Here is a 21,712-nt window from a genome sequence, read left to right as displayed (position 1 = left end):
ATGCCCTTCCTCACCTGTTCCTGGTAGTGTTCAGACCGGGTGTCCATGTGCTGGACCTCGCTGCGATGCAAGCACATGTGCGCCACCCGTATCACGTGCTCCAGCTTGCGAGGTTGCTCTTCCACCTGTCCACACCACACCAGTCGATAAGTAAATGTCAATAAACATTACTAAAAATAATTCAAATATTAATTTTCACTAATTTGGAGTTGACTTCAAGTTAAAAATTCATCCGGCGCCATCTGTCAGTAATATTGACAGATCATAATAAATACTCCCTTTATTGATATCCTCCGATTGATGGAAACATTTGAGAGAATATTTCCAGCCGAGACAAGCTGTTTTACAATAATTGATAATCATATTAGAAGCGGTGACTAAATAACACGCACAACAAAAACAAAGAGATGCGTCGACAGCGCCGTGCCATCATACTTACCGCAGTATGTTGCGTAGCGCCGCCTCCGCCCAACGCAAAAATCCCTTTGAAACAACATACGCACTATTTAAAATGTAAAACATTTCCACGACACAAGTCGTAACGCCATGCGCCGGTGCCGCCGCGGGTGTCAATATGGCGACACCGCGGGGCACGGCTATGGCGGAGAGAGAGTGGTTCCAAACGGTTTGCGGAATGGTGATTGTTTACCTTGGCCGCGAGGAAGAGGGCAGCGGCGGCCATTGCATTGCGGTGGAACTGGGTGAAGGAGTGGAAGGCGTAGAAGCGGTGCATGTACACTATAGCCGTGTTTATACACAGCTGCGATCTGTTTGATATATTACGTTAAGGAAAATACATTCATAGACAAAGACACATATAAACATAATATTATAGTTTATGCTAAAGTTTTATCTCGTGGACGGGAGTCTAAATATATGACTCTTCTTGGTCGTTCCCTTATAGCTGCGGATTGTGACCATGTTGAAATTCTTGTCATCAAAATTTGGCAAAGGAAACTTTATTTTACAATTTTTTTGTGCGAGGACTGTGAATGACCGACTGGAAAGAGATAGCTTGGGATAGAATTCTGGAGAACGGTTGGTTGTGCAGTCGGTCATGGATCCGAATGATCTATAGTGCCAGCTTAAATAGGCAATATTTGAAATAGATTTTATATTCATTAGAGGAAACTTTCTGGTATTTTGAAAACATTGTGCTTGAATTTCAATACGTATCTGAATATTACAACAAATCTCATATAATGGATAATAAAAATAAGGCCCTCATACTTATTGGCTTATTGCTATATCAAAAAACCACAGCTGATTTAAACTACCCACTAATAATCAAAACAATGACTCACAAAAAAAAATAAAAATCATGCATAATGACAAGTGACTCAGTGGTTGATATAAAAATATTTGCTAAACATTTACATATTATCAATTGAGTCAAAATAATTACTACCTTCATGAATGCGATGAACACCTGCTTGATATGTAAATACAAAATACTTTATCAGTATTAATAATATGTATGACTGTTCAATGATATTATGTAAACAAGTTTTGAAGGGCAATAATTTTATTCTATAAGTTGTTTATTCAATATAAAATCTACTTTTATTGAATAGAACAGATAAGATGGAGACAGGGTTGCCATGGAAAAATTAGTATTTCTTTCATTCAAAAAGTTTCGACTATAACTAGAGTCCTATGATATTGACAGAGATTTTCTCGATAGGCGCAGAATGGGCAAGGCCAAAACTCCCTCTGGCTAGATGGAGCTAACAATCACCGCCATGTACTCGAAGTACTGATGATGTTACAATGTTTTTAGTGTGGTTGAATTGGTAACCATTTAGACCGAAGGTTTCGGGTCGGAACCCCCCTCCGGAACAGAAAAAATACAAATCTCATGACTGGGGATCGTGACCCAGATGATTTGGCTGTCAAACAGGTTGATATAGCTCCTCTTGGCATTCTAAAATACTTAAAGAGCACACATGACTAATTGGTGGGAATATCTGGACCATTCCGGGCATCCAATGTTTGCTTTAATATTCTGATACGGCACGTCTTAAAAGATAAAACAGTAAAGGCGATTGTGCGATAACTGCGCCTGTGCAGTACGAGTGGCGAACCTGTCGGAAAAAATACAAACTACGCCGCGCAGAGCATTTTGACATTAACCAATTTTCACAACCTATCAAATAGCACCATACTATGACAACACGCCTCGCTCGCTTGAAGAATAAGACTGGCGAGACTTATGCGCGTAAACAGTTATTATCACAGTAGTTTAATTTACACACTATTGGTGCCAGTAAATCCACGCACATATGCAATAATATCCCGCTTACACGTGCATGCATGTATCAAAAAAGTTCAGAAGCTTCTCAATTTTCACGTAATAATTGGTACTTGCATGGCGGTGCGCATGCATAGTAGAACGATAGTGGCGAACCTGCCAGAAGAAATACCAACTACACCGCACAGACTATTTTGATGTCTACCGATTATCTACGAACTTGTCAGAACCTCTATGAATCTGTCAAATAACACCAATACGATGACAACATCGCGTCTCGCTTACGCTTAAAAAATGAGATTGGAGAGACAGTCAGCTATTTTATGTGTAAATAGTTATTATCACGATAGTTTAAAATATACACTATTGGTGCAAGTAAATCTATACAATTGTACAGGCGCTATAAGCTACGCTTACATTAGACTCGGTAATCTTTTTTAGTATCACTTTTAGATATTCAGGTTACATCTACATTGAAAAGGGTTTTCTCCAATGTCAATTTTATTTCATGAAACGATTCTCGTCTGTTTAATGGAAGCCAGCGGCAAACTTATTTTGAAAATAGCTGACATACCTACTGGATTATTTGCTAGGTTAGATTATCATTCTCGAATTTTCCCGAAATCGTCTTATGAAAAATGTTGCTGTTCCCCGCCTGGCTTTCAGCAAACAGCCTTCTACCCATGAAACTTGAAAAGAATTTTTTTATTTATATCTAGTATACCTACCTATAATCATTAATTAACTTTCACGATATATTTTGATACTATATTATTGAATTTCAATATATTATACCAATAAGGTATTGGTTTGGCCATTTATATTCCCATTCCATTCCTTATTTCCCCACCCACCTCCAAATCCCAGTGTTATTGTCACCAGACAATCAATTAGCAATTACGGGTCATGAGAAACCATGTTGCAAAGAGACATTCAGTTCGATTGCTACAGTGGACGCGTACGGGTTTCTAATAGCTTTCCGTCGCTTAGTGATTGACTTAAAAGTACACTCATTCAGAAGTAGTTCGCCAGCTTGAGATAGTGGAACTGTCGGATACTTCTGAATAAGCCGTGATACCGGCTCTCATCCTTTTCAATCATTCTATTATCATCATCATTCATACACCCTCAGATATAATCCATAAAACTGATACCAAGTGCCGCAACCGGGTGACCCAAAACAACAATACCGCACAAGTGATAGTTGAAACCAGACCACGGAGCCATCATGAAGGTCAGTGTCTGGCATTCTGCTTAATTGCCCCCACCCCTAGATCCGAACACCTCATCATCCTTCCAAATTATACAGTCCACTTGCGAAATGCTCAACCAGGTATATAAAATAAATAGGTACATGTGCAGATGTCAATGATAAAATGCACTATAAACAAGTCAAATTGAGACTTGTAATTTTTTTCTAAATCAGTCCATATTTTGACAGCAATTAGCGAGTATAATAATAATATGACTTCGCTGAGTAAACAAGTCATATTCGCAAATTATTAACGGTATAAAATCCCAAATGTTGTTTGTGTACAAAATACCTATACCTACATTATTGGCAATCGAACCAACTGAAAAAATTTAATCATCTGTGCCGAAATATTGGCGGGGTTGTGTTAATTGCCCGTCGGAGAAAGTTTACTGGTTCTTATTAATGGCATAAATGGAGCATTGCGAAAGGACTTTTCCCAGAAATGAAATAGCGTACGATAAATTTTGACATCTTCCATCTGTGACCTACATTTTTATGAATTAAAACCATCGCAATAAACGATATATTTAACGGGAATGCGTGCAGGGCCACTCGGGGGTGTCAGATTTTGTTTAAATGTTAGCAAAATGCTCGAGACAGAGCATGCTTGACAAGAAATCCTAACCTTACTAGGCCATTCTTTTACGATACACCGGGAAGTTGTCAATGCTAGCTCGGTTTGAGGGTCACATAACAATCACTTTTTGACATAAAAGAGTGACCGAATAAGTGAAAGATTGAACATTTCGCACGGATCATGATGATTCATCAATTAGATGGACTCGAATCAGGTAATTTCCCAGAAAACAGTGTTTAAAATAGCATCATTCACAAAAACAAATCCGCACGTCGACGTCAGTCAGGTTACAAAACATTGAAAAAGGATACACTTGCAACCGCTGGCCCATGTCCTGTATTAAATTGGCCGCCTGCTGCCGATATGCTAGTTCTTTATCTCCATCTAATCCACATCTTCTGCTTGGAGAATTCACTAGTTGTTCCCGTGTAAAATACCATTTTTCTTGACCAGCCATTGAACTGGAGCTTCCCGAACTGTCCGCTAGCTAGCGGTCGAGGCGCCCCGTTCGAACTCGCGAGAGAGAACGGGACAACGCTATTGAAGCGGCCGCCGGAAATGCACCGCGTGAACATTTGAAAAATTTATTTAATTTATATAAACGTTGGCTTTAGCGACATCGCGCATGAATATAATAGATATTTTTTAAAAAATAATAAAAGTTTTTTGAAGTATCCGATAAGTCAATATTCACAAAATGATTTATATCACTTTTTATTGTACGCAAGGTCGATTTTCAACACGCCATTGCAAAATTTTCAGTGATCCTGTGGTGAGCTCTCTGGATGTAAAACGGCAATCTGCAATAATTACAGGTAGGAGGGACACATTAAAATTACACCGCTTTATCAATAAACACTCGAGGCATATTATGGTGATATTTTTCTTGTGATTCGCTGTGTTATTTACACAAAATTAAAAGTTTAAAGTCACGCACCTCAGAAATGATGTTATTCTTCCGAAAATGGCCGACTCACCACTGCATACGAATTAGTGCGAATAGATTTTGAAATATTTTCACTTTATTACGTCAGTCTGTTATTAAAAATATTTAGATCTTCTAAAGGCTTCCTAAAATATCGACCTTAATTAAAATGACGGTTTGTTATTAATTAATATCGTATAATTTTCTATTAATCCCTTTAAATAAATAATAGAGTCAATCATCTGTTGTTATGGCGGCAAATTTGAATGTTTACTTTCGTCGATCGCCAACCCTCGACTTTCTTTTTTCAGGTCACTATAAGGACAATTGTGTTATAAATACAGGATCTGTATATTAAAGCATATGTTTAATGAATAAATCAATTGGATAGATACAATGATTAAAGTACCAGACACTAAAAAGATGGAGTTTAAAGAAAAGGGAAAGATTGCCCCCAAAAAACGGCCTAGCTTATGCCCTGACAGCTCCCGCCAATTGTCTGCGGATGATGAACTCAGATTACAGGTAATCATAATTTGTTATCATTACAGAAAAACCTCCTTAGTTTGAAATTGAAAGCTAAAAAATGACTATAAAAGATTTAAATACATACAAGTACCTTCTTAATATTTATGTACAGTACTCTATCAGTAAACCGCCACCCCAAAAACCAGACAAGTGTCTAATTAGTGAAAGTGGCAGATTATAGTGCATATGTTACGTCGAATGTGCGAAATTGAATATTACATGAAATGGGCAAAATTTTGCCTAAATCATGTAGAATGCAAGCCCGTTGCCTTAACCATGAATTAGACAAAATATCTGGTGAGTGCGTGAAATCGGCAGTAATTTTTCTGCCTAGTTCATGTATTGGACAAATTAGATAGTAGCGCTACGGTGGTATTTTTTGCAACTAAACTAAATGTATCAAATGCTCATGCATTGGTCAAAATGTACATATATTATATCTATGGTCAAAATAGATGATCGCGCTCCGGTGGTGTTTTTTGCAACTAATCAAACTAAACAAATGTGTCAAATGTCATTGATATAATATAAAAATATACCAATCAATAACTACAATGACGCCAAACAAATCTAGAACTATAATATGATAACGGAAGAATTTTATTGAAAAGTATTTTCGCGATTTGATTCGTGCTTGGGTATCAAACGTGCAATGGTCGATTGAATGTTTGTGATATTTTGTTGACACTTGATAGCTAACCTCAAAATGGACATTCAGTTGAATAATTTAATTCAGAATCACAAAACCTAACCTAATCTCTATATATATAAAAATCTCGTGTCACGATGTTTGTGGTTAAACTCCTCCGAAATGGCTCGACCGATTTTTATTAATTTTTTAATGTATATTTGTTAGGTATGAGAATAGGTCAACAAGTATATTTCATACCGCTAGGTGATTAGGGTATCTCTATCCAGAAAAATTTTCTTTTATTTTTTTGACAATTTTTTTTTTGTATTTTTTTTATTATTTGGCATAAAAAAATACCTATAACCCCAAATTTTCACCTTCCTACCCCTACCGTCCCATTTTTTAATCGCGATTTTATTATTTTTGTATGAACAAATTTAACCGTCGTCAAACAGAACGAAATTATTTATGTTGTTGAATGACAGATGGCGCTACGTCCGAAAAGAATTCAAGAGAAGCGTCGCGTCATTTTGACATTTCATTCGGCATACCACAACGCAGTGCGTGCAAAATTTTGTACGATTTATTTTAATTATCTATTTTTATGTGCATGCATTACAGTGCACAATGCCAGCAAGACGCAAGGGGGGCCATTTGGGCCGTAGAACGAATAAAGCAACAAACATGCGAAATAGTAGAGCAGAAAGAACAGACGAACAAATCCAACAAGATAACAAAAACGTGCCTGTAAGCATGTCGCAATTGCGTGCATCTCAATCACAAGAGGCACGAGCTGAACGAAATCAACAACGACAATTGGAACGGAGCCAAGCGCGCCGGTTCGTAGTTAACACACGCAGAGCAAATGACCGACAACGCCAACAAGTACATCGAACATTTACATCCGCTTCGTTCCTTCGTCTCGCATTCGAGTACGAGCCAGATTTTGAATATTCCGCTCATTCGAAAGTGCTGATTGGTGCTATGGACAAAGAATGTCCCCATTGTCATGCGCTCAAATTCAAACATGAGTCAGCCGGGATGTGTTGCGCATCAGGAAAAGTGCAACTACCAGAAATTGAGATACCACCAGAACCATTGAACGGCTTGCTCATCGGCACGGTTCCAGATTAAAACCTATTCCTGAAGTCCATTCGCACATTCAATTCATGCTTCCAAATGACTTCGTCCGGAGCAACAGAAATAGTTCACAATACTGCGGCAAATGGTCAACAATTCCATTCTACGTTCAAAATCAATGGCCAAGTATACCACAAAGTAGGCTCATTGCTGCCAATGCCAAACGAACCACATACATTTTTACAAATCTACTTCATGGGCGCGGCGGTGAGGACATCAATCATGTGGATGCACGTTGCGGCTACAATAGCCTCAATTCGCCTAATGCCAGGCGCATCGTCGGCGAACTGGACGCCCTGTTGAATGAGCACAATGAATTATTGAAATTCTTCAAAGCACACATGCATGAATTGCAAAGAGACAATCACGCTATTGTCATCAATCCTGATAAAACACCAGCTGGAGAGCACGTACGTCAATTCAATGCGACTGTTGTTGACGACATTGTTGGAATCATAGTTGGCGACCGCACATCGACGCGAGAAATCGTGATTCGAAGAAGAAACAATAATCTGGAGTTCATCGCTGACACACACCGTTCATAGGATGCTCTCCAATATCCGCTAATTTTCTGGAAGGGACAAGACGGATATTGCATAAACATTAAACAATGAGATCCTGTCACAGGTAATTCATTCATTATGAACATCATTACTCATTTTAAATTGAGAAAATGAATGGTTGATGTTTTTTTTGTTTTTATCGGCGGTCATCGTCTACAGCGCTCCATTCCTCTTTCTGTCATAGATCCCATCCCCACACACTTACGATACATTCGTTATTTTTTATTTAACAACCAAAATATTCACTAGAAATAATTTATATGGCAGAACAACGTTTGCGGGGTCAGCTAGTAATAATAATATTATATTATGTCCAATTATAACTAATACAACCATCCGTATTAAATTTACTTTTTCTTCTGTCATGTTGACAGTTCAAGAATTCCATACCCTGGCGAATTCATGTACTCAGCAGAAAATTTACCTAATTCATGAATAAGGCAACAGGCTTGACTATTACATGAATTAGCCAAAATTTTGCCCATTTCATGTAATAGTCAATTTCGCACATACATGTAATAGTCAATTTCGCACATACAAAATATGGTGAAAATTAAAACAGGTATTTCGTAAAAATAGTTTTTTTGAGAAATTTGTACTAGCAAATTACAGTTTTATTTGTAATCAAAATCAAGTACTTATATACTAAATTATACATAAATTTATTAACTAAATATTACACAGTAAATCACTTGACACAACCAGTTGTTCAGTGAGGCAGATATTCTTGAATGGCTTAGGATTCCTGGCTTCCCTGTGACCAAAAGCTTCAGTTTATGTGTCCCGGTTGCATTGGAGCACGGCACAATTTTGATCCGGTCCTTGGGCATTTTCCTCCCTGGTACATTACTTTCTTTGCGATGAACGTATCTACGTTTTATGAAGGAGAAGTTTCTAAACTGCACCCGTCTCATCTGCGTCGTATACTTGTACGCGACGGACTACTGATTTTGACAATCGAATACCGGCGAATTATAGAGCTTGATATTGTGCTTTCATCTAGTAAAAATAATGGCGGATTATAGTAGTTGTCGGATAATCGAGCGGCGGATTACCGAGAGTGTATTTATATATTAGTACTGTACTAGTAATATAAGAATACTGTATATTTTTTCATTGATTTAGAGACAATGATGAAGGTAAAAGTTCAAATATATTATGATCACGTTACGTCATGGGTGGCCAACCTTTTCAGCAGCCGGGCCAGATTCTAAAAATGAGATTTCCCACCGGGCCGCATACCGATTTTTTTTATAATACAAAACAAAAAAGAAATATATATTAATAAAATAAAACAAAAATCAGAATCAAACATATTTATTAGATTAGACTTTTTTTAAGTAATAAAAAACAAACAAAATAATATAAAAATAATAAATTTTAGTGAGAAGTTTGATTTTGCGTGGCAGAACTAAGTCCATGAATATCGATATCGAGTGAGGTTGTTCCTGCACGCAAACAGTTTTCCAAATGCACATCAATGATTCGTGTTTTCACTCGGGATTTGATATGCTTCATCCAAATAAAAAGCTGTTCTCACGTGTAAGTGTTTCCAAATAGCGAAGTCATCATTAGAATATGTTTGTAAAATTCAGGATATTTCTCCTTGTCCAAATATGTTTTGTAAAACTCTTCCAAACCAACCTGATGGAATTTATTCTTTAACTGTTCATCGCAACATAGTTCACAATGTTCCATTTGTAAATTTCCTGGTAATAAATTCACGTCTACTGAGAATGGCCTAACAAATGCAGCAAAAAGCACACGGTGATTTTTAAAATCTTGAGCCAATATCGAATCTCAATTTGTGAAATTAGCACATCTAGCGGCAGCATTTGATATTATTTTTATTTTCTCACTGGTCCACGGGCCACAAGTTACGTGCTGTCACAGTAAGCTGCTGCTATGGGAAAAAAGTGTGTAATGTCATTTTTTTGGTATTTTAAATTATTATCTATGGTCTGCAGGTTGGGTTCTGTTCAAAATATTATCAATGGATGCAATATCACAAGTAATTTTAACGTATGCACACGTAGATACTGTTGAAATCAATTGAAAACAGCATGAATAATGAATAATAGTTCAAAATACTAATACATTAGAGTTGGCACTCTCCATCATAGAATTTATAGAGAGTGATCATTCAAAATATTCTACGGACTGACGAAACCACCGACTAAATTTGTCACCGTAGCAGCATGACGTGACAGTACGCGACGTGATCACTGTTGGATCTTTGTTGGACTCCTAGATACCTATAAATGATTTAACACAAATGAATGTTTGAATGTCCGCAGTGCAGAATGCAAAATGTTTGCCTATATGTTGGTTATTCACACTTTGATTGGTGCGCTACATGGTGGCCGAGCGTTACGTGTTCGATGACATTGTTGTGTTTCCCGAATTCGAATCCCGGTTCTGGCAACAAAATTCACATGCTATTTTTCAATGTGTATACATACCATTTTTAGAATCTAATCTAATTTTAAAATCTAGCTTTCGTTATGTTATTAAAATTTGGAGAGGTCCTAGTGCTATCTAAGAATCAAATGAACAAGGTACCATGAAGAGTGGAAGGAACTAGAGTCTCTATATCCAACAGTGGATCGATTCCAGTTGACAATGATGGTGACTATCATTAATACCAGAGAACACAGAATTAATTGGAACTGAAATACCTGAAGAGTGTAGAGTAATAGGCAGCTAATCTCGAATGTGGAAGAATATGGGATAAACTTAAACAGGTGTCAACACTTGCTCTCAGTTTGTGCACTGACTTAATCAATGGTTTATACGTAGTAGTTTTAGACTTCTATAATCGGAGATCCGACCTTATTACAGAGTATATTATGTAAAAATTAATGGGATGGGCATTTACATTATACACAATATATACTTTTTAAAATAACATGACTCGACTCGGGACGGAATATATCATTATCCACAGCACTTAGTCCTTTTAATAATTGACACCACCAATAAAAGTTGTGTATCACTGTTACAGTACAAGTTTTTGCTTTGGCTATCACCGGATATAATCTTACCGTTGCTATATTTCAATGTATAATCTCGTTTTAGATCCACGTTGAAATAGAAAAACGGACCAAAGCCTGCGGTCACAAACGCTATACGTGTCACTTGCCGCGGCTCGAGGGATACACGCGATGCAACCAACACATTCTGGACGAGCCGTCGGCGCCTTACCGAAGATGCCGATACAACGGAGTGCACAGATGCGATCAGCCCGCTCCTATCTCCAATAACAAAAGAGATGCCGGGTAATAAATAGTATATTGCTATATACTCTGAAAAACAATTTACACGACAGTCATACCAACTTAAATTTTCGCCGAATTACTAATTATTGTAGATAACCGCGTTGTGTTTGGAATTGCTTCCGTGTTGATTGTTAATAATAGCTCTGATGGTGTTGATTAGTTTTTAAAATCCAATTAAACCCTCGATTGGTAAAGCACATTGGGGCGTATCCAATGGGTGCAGGTTTTTGAGTCTCACCGGGCACCGTATTTTTTAAATATTTTTAATAGGTATATGTCTGAGCTGTTTTCAAATTATGTATTATGCGTTTAAACAGGGTTATTCTAAGTTCAATGAAAACAAAATATAAGTATGACTAACAAAGTGTGCACTATCTATGATGGATTTCCATAGCCTATATCGACTCTTTGCCACCGGCATGATCACCTGGGTTGGCCGGTGGCCAGTTGTAACACAAGGGGAGATGATGAGACCTCAACTCTTTACTGACAGACGGGAGAAGGCTTAGACTTAAACAGTCGCAAATTATCACAAAGAGCTCGTTTTGATCCTGCCGTAACTATGATTGCGACTCTCGAACTCGGGCCAATCACAGCGTCGCTCGTTGATTAATCACCGTGCGCGTTTTCCCTCCAAACACCTTACGCCGTTCAAATGCCACGACCCAATCATTGTCAAGCGCGCGTAACTCTCATATTTTGAATATTTCTGACGTAAATCGCGGGAAAGAGAAATTTAAATGCGGGTATTAAATGTACTGAAATACATCGGGACTGAAAAAATTACACGCAATTGCCGGGAAAACATGAATTCCGGGCACGTAAAAACGAGGTTATACTGTATCTTGATCTGACCTCAGTTATTTACGAATGACCCTCAATGTTATGTCGGGGAGAATTTATACTAAGTACTGTGCGCCTTATATATATTGACATCTACGTCATGGCATTGCAATTACAGTATTACGCCACGTGCTTTTTGCATGGTGGCGGTATTGCAATAGTTTTAGTTCCAGAAACGACAGCGATGACAAATGTATATCTCAATATAAAAGCCGCAGTCTAGATTAATGATTTGAATGCAGTAAAATTGAAATGATTCTAGATAAAACAATGACCATCTGAAGAGGTTTTAATTGAAATCTCATACTGTACTTTACAAGTTATAAATCGAATCATAATTTTGTTATGTTGTCTTTCTCTACAGATTTTGCTTCGAGCATGCCCGGACGGCAATGGGACTCCGTGCTCGATCACTTTCCAAACCGACCCCCAAACCGTCAGCCGAGACCAGTTTGCTTTCTCTCACACACCACGTTATGTGAGTATTGAGCAATCGCCCATATTTCTTATCTTTGAATGCCCTGGACACAGACATTTGTCACGACACCAATGAAATTGTTTTCCCAACTGGGCAGTGATAATATGAATTAATCCATAGTTATTCAACCCGGCTAAACGTCGTTAAACAATATTTGTCATCAAACAAAGATACAGTGATTTTTTTAATCCATGGTTAAGAAAAATAAGAAATGGGCTGACATATTGGGTGCATCCGTCAATAAGAAAATATGATTAAAGAGCATCCAACTTTTATCGTCTTTTCACGTGTCAGTCAACTAATATTTCTTCGTTTTGTATTTGCAGTCCAGAAAGAGTCCGTACGGCATCCTCCGCATCGCAGGTGTCAGTTGTGAGTGAAGCGTCCGACCCTTACGACTTGCCGGCAGTGCAAGCCCCGGATCCCTTCAGTAAGCTCATTACACCTTCTCTTGAAGATTTTTAATTTTCATACAAATCCTGAATTGATGAGTACCCACTCCCAATTGTTTTGTTTACAAAATCATTTACATTACTGCATATCATCAGCATTATATATATTACTAAAACGCGAAAATAGTTGCTAGATGCCGGCTTCGCCATGTTTCAATGAGCCAACTCGCAGAGCAGAATATCAGTTTTTCTACGCCGACCAATAAAACTACACTAAAAACCAGAACCGCCTCAAGGGTGCCAGCTCAAAATTCCTCCCCTCCCCCCGAAGAAAGCAAAGTTGAAATAATTATTTTATTGCCATCAAAATAATCATATTACAATAACAAAAATGGTGTTCGAATTTAGAACTGAGCTCATCACAGTATAAAAAATACTGCATGATGTGTCAAATTTTGGCATGTGGTGCCATCACTAAGCGGACAACTTATATTGGTTTATCCATATATCCAGTGTGGGTGATTGATGGAGCATGGAAGCATAATTTAGAAAATAATATTTAATATGGAAGAGATATTCATTTTCGGGCTTTGCCGCCCCCTGAATCCTGGTGATTCGCACCCCTAACACAACCGCTTGACGCATCCTTGCTAAAAATGTATGGATTCTCTCTAGATATAATCCAAACTCTGATTTTTATCATATTTACTGCCCACAATCCCCAGCTGTGAATATGTTTTATTAAAATGTGTATACAAGGAATAATCGTGTTTGTACTAAATGAGTGTGCTGATGTATAAATTTGTGGATGGATTTTTAAAATGTTTGTAGAACAAGTCGATGCACGCATCGTCAACGCGAGCATCGGACCCAACATCTTGGATTGCTGGACCAGTTCCAGTGGAAGCGAGGATGACATGGAAAACCTCTGCAGGGTCGGGGGGGCCGATGAAGATTCTTCCGGCGCCGAAGACACGCTGCTCGATACTAAACCATTAAGGTATTGCACCCTTGTTACCATTTTAACTGCAGTTAAGAAAGCACCAAGGCCTGAACAAAAACGAACCATAAGTGCGAGTGAGAAAGCATTCGGCACGATTATATCTCCGCAATATGCCTTAGAGTAAGATAGAACTACTGTCCGACAAGAAGATCTAGGCAATAACCGGAAGTCATTAGTGCGGTTAAAAGTAGGAGGAGCATGTTAGTTCACAGTTTTAACACGTGGACAACTCGTCGCTAACCGGAAGGCGCTTCGATCGAAGTGCGGTTAAAAATAGGAGGAGCTTGTTAGTTCACAGTTTTAACACGTAGCCAAGATCTTGTTGGACAATATGTACATATTGATTTGGATGATTACAGTCATTTATAAAATGCGAGCATGTGTTGCTGAAATTTATTGCTTTCGTGTTAAATATAAAGTTAGTGGTAATTATTTTTAGTTAATTTAGTAGAAAATATGGTTAACTATGTTGTGTTTAAATTTGGTGGCCGTACTGAAAAGCAACATGATGGTTTAAGGTTCTACTCTGCGTTATATGCCAGAAACACGGCTTCATTTTGCCGAACAATACCTACTCTCTTTATATTATTACTCTGAGTGAAGTTTCGATCCCACGTACGACACAAATTACATTTCTTTTTTTCCAGTGTTTGATCCAAAACGAGTGAGTTAATGAGGTATGTAAATGGTTGACAACTTTTTATCGTGCCATACGCTAACGGTGGTCGGTCACCATCAGGGCGATCTTTACTTTATCATCTACTAGCCGGAACAGTTGACAAAAATCCATTGCAGAATCCCATATGCTCCGCTTAGGAGAAAAAATTGTACATAAAACATTGTGTGTATTGGCCAACCTTGTTGGTAATGTGATCAGTATAGGAAATCCTCATCATATGTCGATACAGCCACATCTTGTATGTCACTATATATTGAATAATTGGTGCTTTTTTTTGTCCAGGTTTGCTGGCATCTACACATCCGAAGAGGCGGTACGGGAGACAGGCACAATACTTCGACGACTCCAAGCCCTTTACCTGGAGCAACTGTCACTACTCTCATTTAAGCTAAAAGAAGCGAGACGAACATATCTGGAATCGTTGAAGGTTGAGCGTGAAACAAGATGTGAGTCTTTCTGCGTCACGTCTTTATCAACAATATTCTTAATTCACATTTTTTATACAACCGTCAATAGAAAAGTAATGACCTAGTGTTCTAGTATTACTTGAATAACTTGACTGAATGATAATCAACATTTTCAGGTAGCATATATATGCAGGGGGCTCAGGGTGCAGAGGATCGCGTGCAGTTGGCGAAACTGAAAGCCATGTCGTCTTACAGAAAGAGACACGGAGTGGACGCCATCCTGCACAGGAAACTGCACGATAAACGAGCCAAGGTATTATATTCTCGGTGGTCTATATATTGCCTCCTCCTCCGTCCAAAGCTGGATGCAGGAATTTGCTCAAATAAATATGAAAGGCATATCTAACGGTTACGTGTAAATTGTACGTAAAACATTTCACAGTGAGCTTTCTTATCGGAAAGAGATGACCGTATACTATTCTTTTCTTCTTCTTTCGACCATGTCCGATCCTAATAAGATCATATGGGCCTCTAAAGTGCGGAGGTTTGTATTAACAGATTTTTGTTTTTACGAGAAATGGATGTCAGCCACTTGCTCAACCTGCTCGACGTGTTGAGAATTTAATAGAATAAACTAATGACAAATGTCAATATAGCTGTATGGTATGGAGATGTGCATGCTGGGCAGAATGAATATCATCCAGTACTAACCAATGGGTAGAAATCATTTCGAAGGTAAACCTAGAGACCGACGGATCGATGCAATAGCTTATTTCTGCAGAAGTACATGGCAACGCAATGCACATGACCAATAAGTGCGGAATTAGCTTGGAGAGGTCTTCATTCTGCAGTGGATAGATTCTAGCTGATAATATTGTAGCACTTAAATGTCACGGATATTTGTTATCATACTTTGTTTTGTGTCCTCGACGTTTGGGTAGATTATTTTATAAATTATCATCAAACGCTGTCTTATATTGAAGGTATCAGAGGGTCCAGCATCGGCCCGCGGCACTGTGTCCGGCAGCAGGTGCTGCTTCACGGAAGGCGGGGTGAAATGCATCAAGGTAGCTGTGCCTTCCACAAGACACTGCCCCAAGCACATTCTCAATGACAGACACCAGGTAACTTAATCATACAAAATGTTTAAGGCCATGCATTAGTTGAGGCACGGTCTAAAAAGATCGTCGCTAGGCGATGCGCGGATTGCGGGTGGCGGGTGAAAATGACGCCTGTCAAACGAAATATTAATTGTCATATAAATCCAACATACGTCCATTTTATGTTCTGTTTATTGTTCTATTAGTAACAATAATAATATATTCATTGACATGTTTTCTTTTTAAAGTAAATGGGTAACGTTTTTAGTCATCTTTACACGATTTTAGAATTAATTGACCCGTCGCCATCACGCAGCAAAGTGACGTGTTCCCGGGTCAACATTCTCTCAGTGAATGGCAGCGAGTCCAAAATTTCGTCGCGCGTACAGTTGAAAATTATTTGGCGTTTCACTGATGCGTCACCTTAAGTGGTTATCAAGCTTGAATTTAATGTTTCAATCAATATTAAGCTTTCTATCGTCATCCTCTTAGAGTAACAGTTGTACTAATAACTAACAACTGATCCTCGTAGAACAGGTAAGTCCAACTTTAAGTAGACTGTGATCTACCGACCAACTTTTCGACCATGTCCGATCCTAATAAGATCATATGGGCCTCCACAGAGTGAAGGTTTGTATTAAAAGATTTTGTTTTTACGAGAAATGGATGTCAGCCACTTGCTCAACCTATTAGGTTCATACTCTGACTCATACATAAATTGAAAAACAACATGTCTACTTGCCAGACGCAGGATTCGAACCTGGGACCCACGACGCCATAGGCCGACACTTACGCCGCGCAACCATCGTGGGTGTCAAACTGTCAATGGTCTACCACACTCCCATTGTTATTCTTCAACCTAAACAACTTAGACAACTGACGACATTGAGATGTTACAAATTAAACAATAACTCAAATACTCAATTTTCCATTTGTCGTAAAAATGATGGGATTTGATCTTTTTTTGGGTTTTCATTACACTCATCATCAAACTATTCTCTTACAATGAAAAGAGCCTACTGCGCAACGGTAAGAGGGACTACACCTCATTTTGAAACGCAGTGATTCACATCTTTTTCTCTCACCCTGCTGCAGACCGTGATGCAATACAAATCAAGTGATGTGATGAGGTTATGTGAGTTTCCTCATTGTTAATTTAAAAACCACTTTCATTCAAGCTGGTTACGGAAATAAAATAAGAAATGGTTATACTTCTCCTTTTCAAAGTCTTGATGAATTCACATTATGTACATTACAACTGAATGTACTTACACGTTTTTTACATTTTCACTGTTCAATTTGGCTCATCGACCACGTGCACGTAAAACATTATCTATATTTCCACATCTGTATAATATAATGACTTAATTTATCATCATTAAAAGTTGTCTACAGTATTATTAAACCCTTTTCAGCTCTGATATATCAAGGAATCTCAATTATTATTTCAGGTGCTGTTCAGGGCGTGTGGTGCACAGCGTGCAGGAATCACTTGCCAAGAACCGACTGCTGCCCTCCACCCTTCAGCAACCTGCTCATTCCACGCGGATATCCCAGCTTATCAGATGTACAGTCTCAAGGTATCTATATTCATGTTTTCAGTTTCTAAATGTTATTAATGTACCGCGTTACCAACAAGGGGCGGGCCAAGGCGATTCATGAAGTGTAATCTATTCTAACAGAAACCACAATTGCAATCATAAACAGGAAGAAATCGCATCTGTACGCATATTTATGATTAGGCAATCTCATTAGAATATGCCTTTGTGACTCACTGATTCCAGTCCGTTGCGATGCTATGTACTTCCCCAGAACTCTAACGATACGGCAACACCTAGCTCTATCATTCTGATGTTCTCTACCTTCCGGATACCACTGGGTGACTGGATTAGTTCAGCAATTGTCTCTTCTTCAAGCTATGTCATTCAAGTTTTTCTGCTATCTTTTATTATGTACATCGCTAACTATTGTTTGTTCCCCTGTCTATATATGTATTTAGTTTTTATCATTGTACATTATGACCTTTCCATGCTTATTCAAATACAAAAATGACATATATGCGCATATGCAGTATAACGATAGTGGCGAACCTGCTGGAAAAAAATACAAACTACACTACGTATTTTGACTTTTACCAATTTTCACAACTTGTCAAATAGGAACATACAATGACAATAAAGCGTCTCACTAACGCTTGTAGAATGAGATTGGAGGACAGTCAGCACTTTTACGTGTAAACAGTTATTATCGCGTTAGTTTAATTTACATACTATTGGTGCCAGTTAATCCATGCACGTGAACATGCGCTATTACAAGCAAAAATCTCAGTTTCCTATATTCAGTTTGAGCTTATATGCGGCTTAGCAATGTATAACCTTGTTGACAGCACATTATACCATACCAATCAGCATAAACCTGCCACTCTTAGTTTGTAAGTTCTCTTTGTGTGCTTAGCACAAAAGGTTGTGTCTAGGTTTTTGACTTTATCTTTACCGTTAGGCTAAAATTTCATCAAAGAATCTTGTGACCGTTGTGTTTCAAAAATTACAAATATTATATGGGGATTTGGGCATTTATAACATTAATTGGTATTGGTTTATGATTTACTGATTTATCTCGTTCATTTGCAGAAACACGAGTCGGATTCGGAGGAAACTCCAGCAGAACTGGAGTCGGACCAACAGACTCCTGTCAAGGCGGAGACTCCCAAAGTGATTTGATACACGAACAAGCATGTCAAATATTATTCCTCCAGAAGCTACAAGTGAAGTGAAATAATGTGACAGTGACTTGAACTATAAACCGTAAAACTCCAGTTCAACCAGTGAACCAAGTATATAAATAATGAACCAATGTGAAGTTAAATGTGCATACCTCAGTGTTGTATGTGACCCAATGATTTGCGAATATTGGATTATTCCACGAAATGTGTGCCTCGGAAAATATAGAACATAAATGTCTCCATCTAAAAGTGGGAATCATGTGCGTAAATGTTTGTTTATACGAGCTTAGTACTATAATCAAATTTTTATAGCATGTCACTTGCCGGAACGAATCTTCTATCTCTGGTTCATGATATAAATAATAAAATACTATAAGTGCTTTTATATAATGTAGAACAGGGGTAGTCAACCTTTTTATACCTACCGCCCATTTTTGTATCTCTGTTGGTAGTCAAATTTTCTAACCGCCCACTGGTTCCACAGTAATGTTGATTAAGTAGGGAAGTAACTTTACTATATAAAATTTATAAAGCAAGTTACAGCAAGTTAAAGCATATAATAATAATTACTTACCAAATACTTTGTGTCTTTGGGTTTTTTTACAAGTTTGGCAGAATAAATCTTTATAAACTTACATACTGTAGTTAAATCTATCTTTTTATTTATACTTTGCATACATAGAAGCATGAAGTCTGATAAAATCACGGGAGGAAATCACAAAATCAAATCGTTATTCTCTCTCTTTCTCCCCAATTGTAAAGTTGGTATATTGAAGGACAGAAATGGTGACTATACTATAATAATATGGAGTTAGTTTTAGTTCCAGTTGAGTATGTATTACTAGTAAGTATTTTGGAACAAGTTTCGATACCAAGTATTTTTTTATACTGGTAGTAAGTATACTTAGTCTTCAAAATCTACCAGTTTTCCCACCTCTAGTGTAAACTCTACTCTGAGTTTTAAGTGGCTAGTGCGACTAGCGAGTACTAATGATTAGTACTAAGCCTGTGTAAACAAGCCATTAGAATAACTAGTTCATAATTTTGACACATATTCTGATAGTATAGTAAACCCAAGGATACACATGTAATAAATTTTAATTTAATCGCCCACCATAGAACGGAGACTAGAATGCTTGACTTTTATTATATCTATTCAAATCCTGTGACCAGGTGAAATTCACTAATTTTTGGTTTTGTTTTAATACCTCTAAAATTGTATTATGTAGCCCTGCCCTGCGAATAATTTGATATTAGTAATAAATCAACCCTTCTGATAAAAGGGTTATAACAATATTATGTACTTAGTATGTTCAGACCAATGACATTATTAATGGACAACGCATTCAATACAGTAGCTAGTAAGTAAATTCACGCACAGTGACATTCCCACATGTATAGGTAGTCACGCAATTTCCATTATGCGATATCACGCATCGGGAATTTATAGCAATATCACCTTTATTGTAATGGCGTTAGAACAGATTATGCCATTCGGCAGACCCGACAAAAAAGTGAGTGTCATTTTTATTCCCAGATGCTTTGTCCATATTAATGTCATTGGTTCAGACAATCTCATTTGAACTGTGACAAACGTAATTAACCACCAAATTTCATCTTTCATATTTAATTATAAAATTGACACTACCATAAATGAAAATTGTATTTTAAATTCTGTGTACAGGTCTTGTAAATTGTTCTATCCGACACTTCAATTAATGTAGCAGCTTTCGAGTTAATATCAATTACCGTTGAGTCAGATGTATGCTGGTGCGTTGCGTTTTTAAATGCGTGTTTGATCGAGAGCGAGGACTCAATGGTCAGAACCATTCCTGGTAAAAAGAGTCTTGAAGGGGGTTCGTCCATAAATGACATCACACAATTTTCATTATTTTTTGATCACCCTTAACTAAATTAAATCACATTTTCTAATAAAAAATAAGATTGTATTTTGTTGGTTACAAATCATCACACTATATCAGAGCGCCTCCCATCCTTAGGGCGTGTTGTCATATACGGGCCACCCCCACCGAACACAAAAATAAGAGGGTTGCCTTCTGGGTGAGTGTAGAAATATGGGTTAAACTTAAACATGTGTTGAAGAATAAGTATGTTATTATCAATAGTTATGTCTGTATCGTAATATGCATTAATTTTTGTCACGTAAACGAAACGCGCATTCAATATTGGTAGTATTTAAGGACACTATTGCTTTCATTTTATGGCCCGACTGTCATTCAAAGCTTCAAAGCCTTTCTCCATGACGAAATGGCTTTTGTATTTTAATCTTATTAATATGTTCTGTGGTCACTATCGGAGTCTCCCCCCTTAGGGTGTGGCAAAATATTGGGCCACCCCTGATATTACTCTCCGTCTTGAGACCCACATGTAGAGCTTGTGTTTTCTCGAATTCAAGAGTTGCTTTCTTGAGAATTCTTTTACCTCCATGCCCGAATAAAAAATGTTGAGAGCATTTTTATGTTTTAATTTTTTTAACTGACATTATTTGTTATTTCCAATTACGGTTGGCAGCCTTCTCTTCCCGTATCAACTTTTGTCTAGTAACAATGTGTCGATTTCTTGAGGATCTATTGACAATTTTTCGACAAATGAGAAATCTCATAAAGGCTTAATTACATTGGCAGACGTGCAGATCCAACTGTCGTGAGCAATGTCTTTACACTATAAGCAATTACACGCAACGATTTGGTTTAAAATAAACATAATGTTGCTATATTTTTAAAAATATAGGTTGACCGAAAACTATTTCTTCATTAGATTGGTGGCTACACTGAACAGTTTTCGCTCGCAATTTTACGTCAAAACTCAGCTGTCGAACCTAACCTCACAAGCGGGCGGTAGCTTCGGATATTTTCGTACATTCTTGGCAATCTTCGCTTGCAATGTGGCAGACAGTAATAGGATTGGTTCCAATTTGCT

General features: G+C 37.7%; 2 protein-coding genes across 5 annotated transcripts in view; one reads left to right on the top strand and one right to left on the bottom strand.

The window, feature by feature from the left end:
- CycT (Cyclin T) overlaps positions 1-5,061 on the bottom strand; it is a 33,151-nt gene extending 28,090 nt beyond the window's left edge. For 2 of the 4 annotated variants that reach the window (XM_085942674.1, XM_085942672.1), the window contains exons 1-4: positions 5,021-5,061; positions 4,395-4,883; positions 650-767; positions 15-125 (exon numbers count right to left, since the gene is read on the bottom strand). In XM_085942674.1, coding sequence (XP_085798800.1) covers positions 15-125; positions 650-767; positions 4,395-4,540 — 375 coding nt within the window. In that variant the 5' untranslated portion in view covers positions 4,541-4,883; positions 5,021-5,061. Of the gene's footprint in view, positions 1-14; positions 126-649; positions 768-4,394 lie in introns of all 4 variants that reach the window. The other 2 variants (XM_085942673.1, XM_085942671.1) reach the window with 1 other exon arrangement.
- On the top strand, positions 3,676-20,702 carry dgt1 (KAT8 regulatory NSL complex subunit dim gamma-tubulin 1). Its single transcript, XM_085942675.1, has 12 exons — positions 3,676-4,297; positions 4,846-4,898; positions 5,320-5,533; positions 10,949-11,148; positions 12,356-12,469; positions 12,796-12,899; positions 13,693-13,861; positions 14,826-14,989; positions 15,127-15,263; positions 15,934-16,074; positions 17,502-17,630; positions 18,681-20,702. The coding sequence occupies exons 3-12, from the start codon at positions 5,405-5,407 to the stop codon at positions 18,768-18,770; spliced, it is 1,377 nt and encodes a 458-aa protein (XP_085798801.1). The 5' UTR covers positions 3,676-4,297; positions 4,846-4,898; positions 5,320-5,404; the 3' UTR covers positions 18,771-20,702.
- Positions 20,703-21,712: the final 1,010 nt, after the last annotated feature.

This window comes from Rhyacophila brunnea, unplaced genomic scaffold (genome assembly GCF_057557595.1).
Source record: "Rhyacophila brunnea isolate RB1 unplaced genomic scaffold, BYU_Rbru_1.0 scaffold_15, whole genome shotgun sequence".
Classification (NCBI taxonomy): domain Eukaryota; kingdom Metazoa; phylum Arthropoda; class Insecta; order Trichoptera; family Rhyacophilidae; genus Rhyacophila; species Rhyacophila brunnea.
Note: the sequence above shows the minus strand (reverse complement) of the source record. Positions and strands in the feature narration are given on the sequence as shown.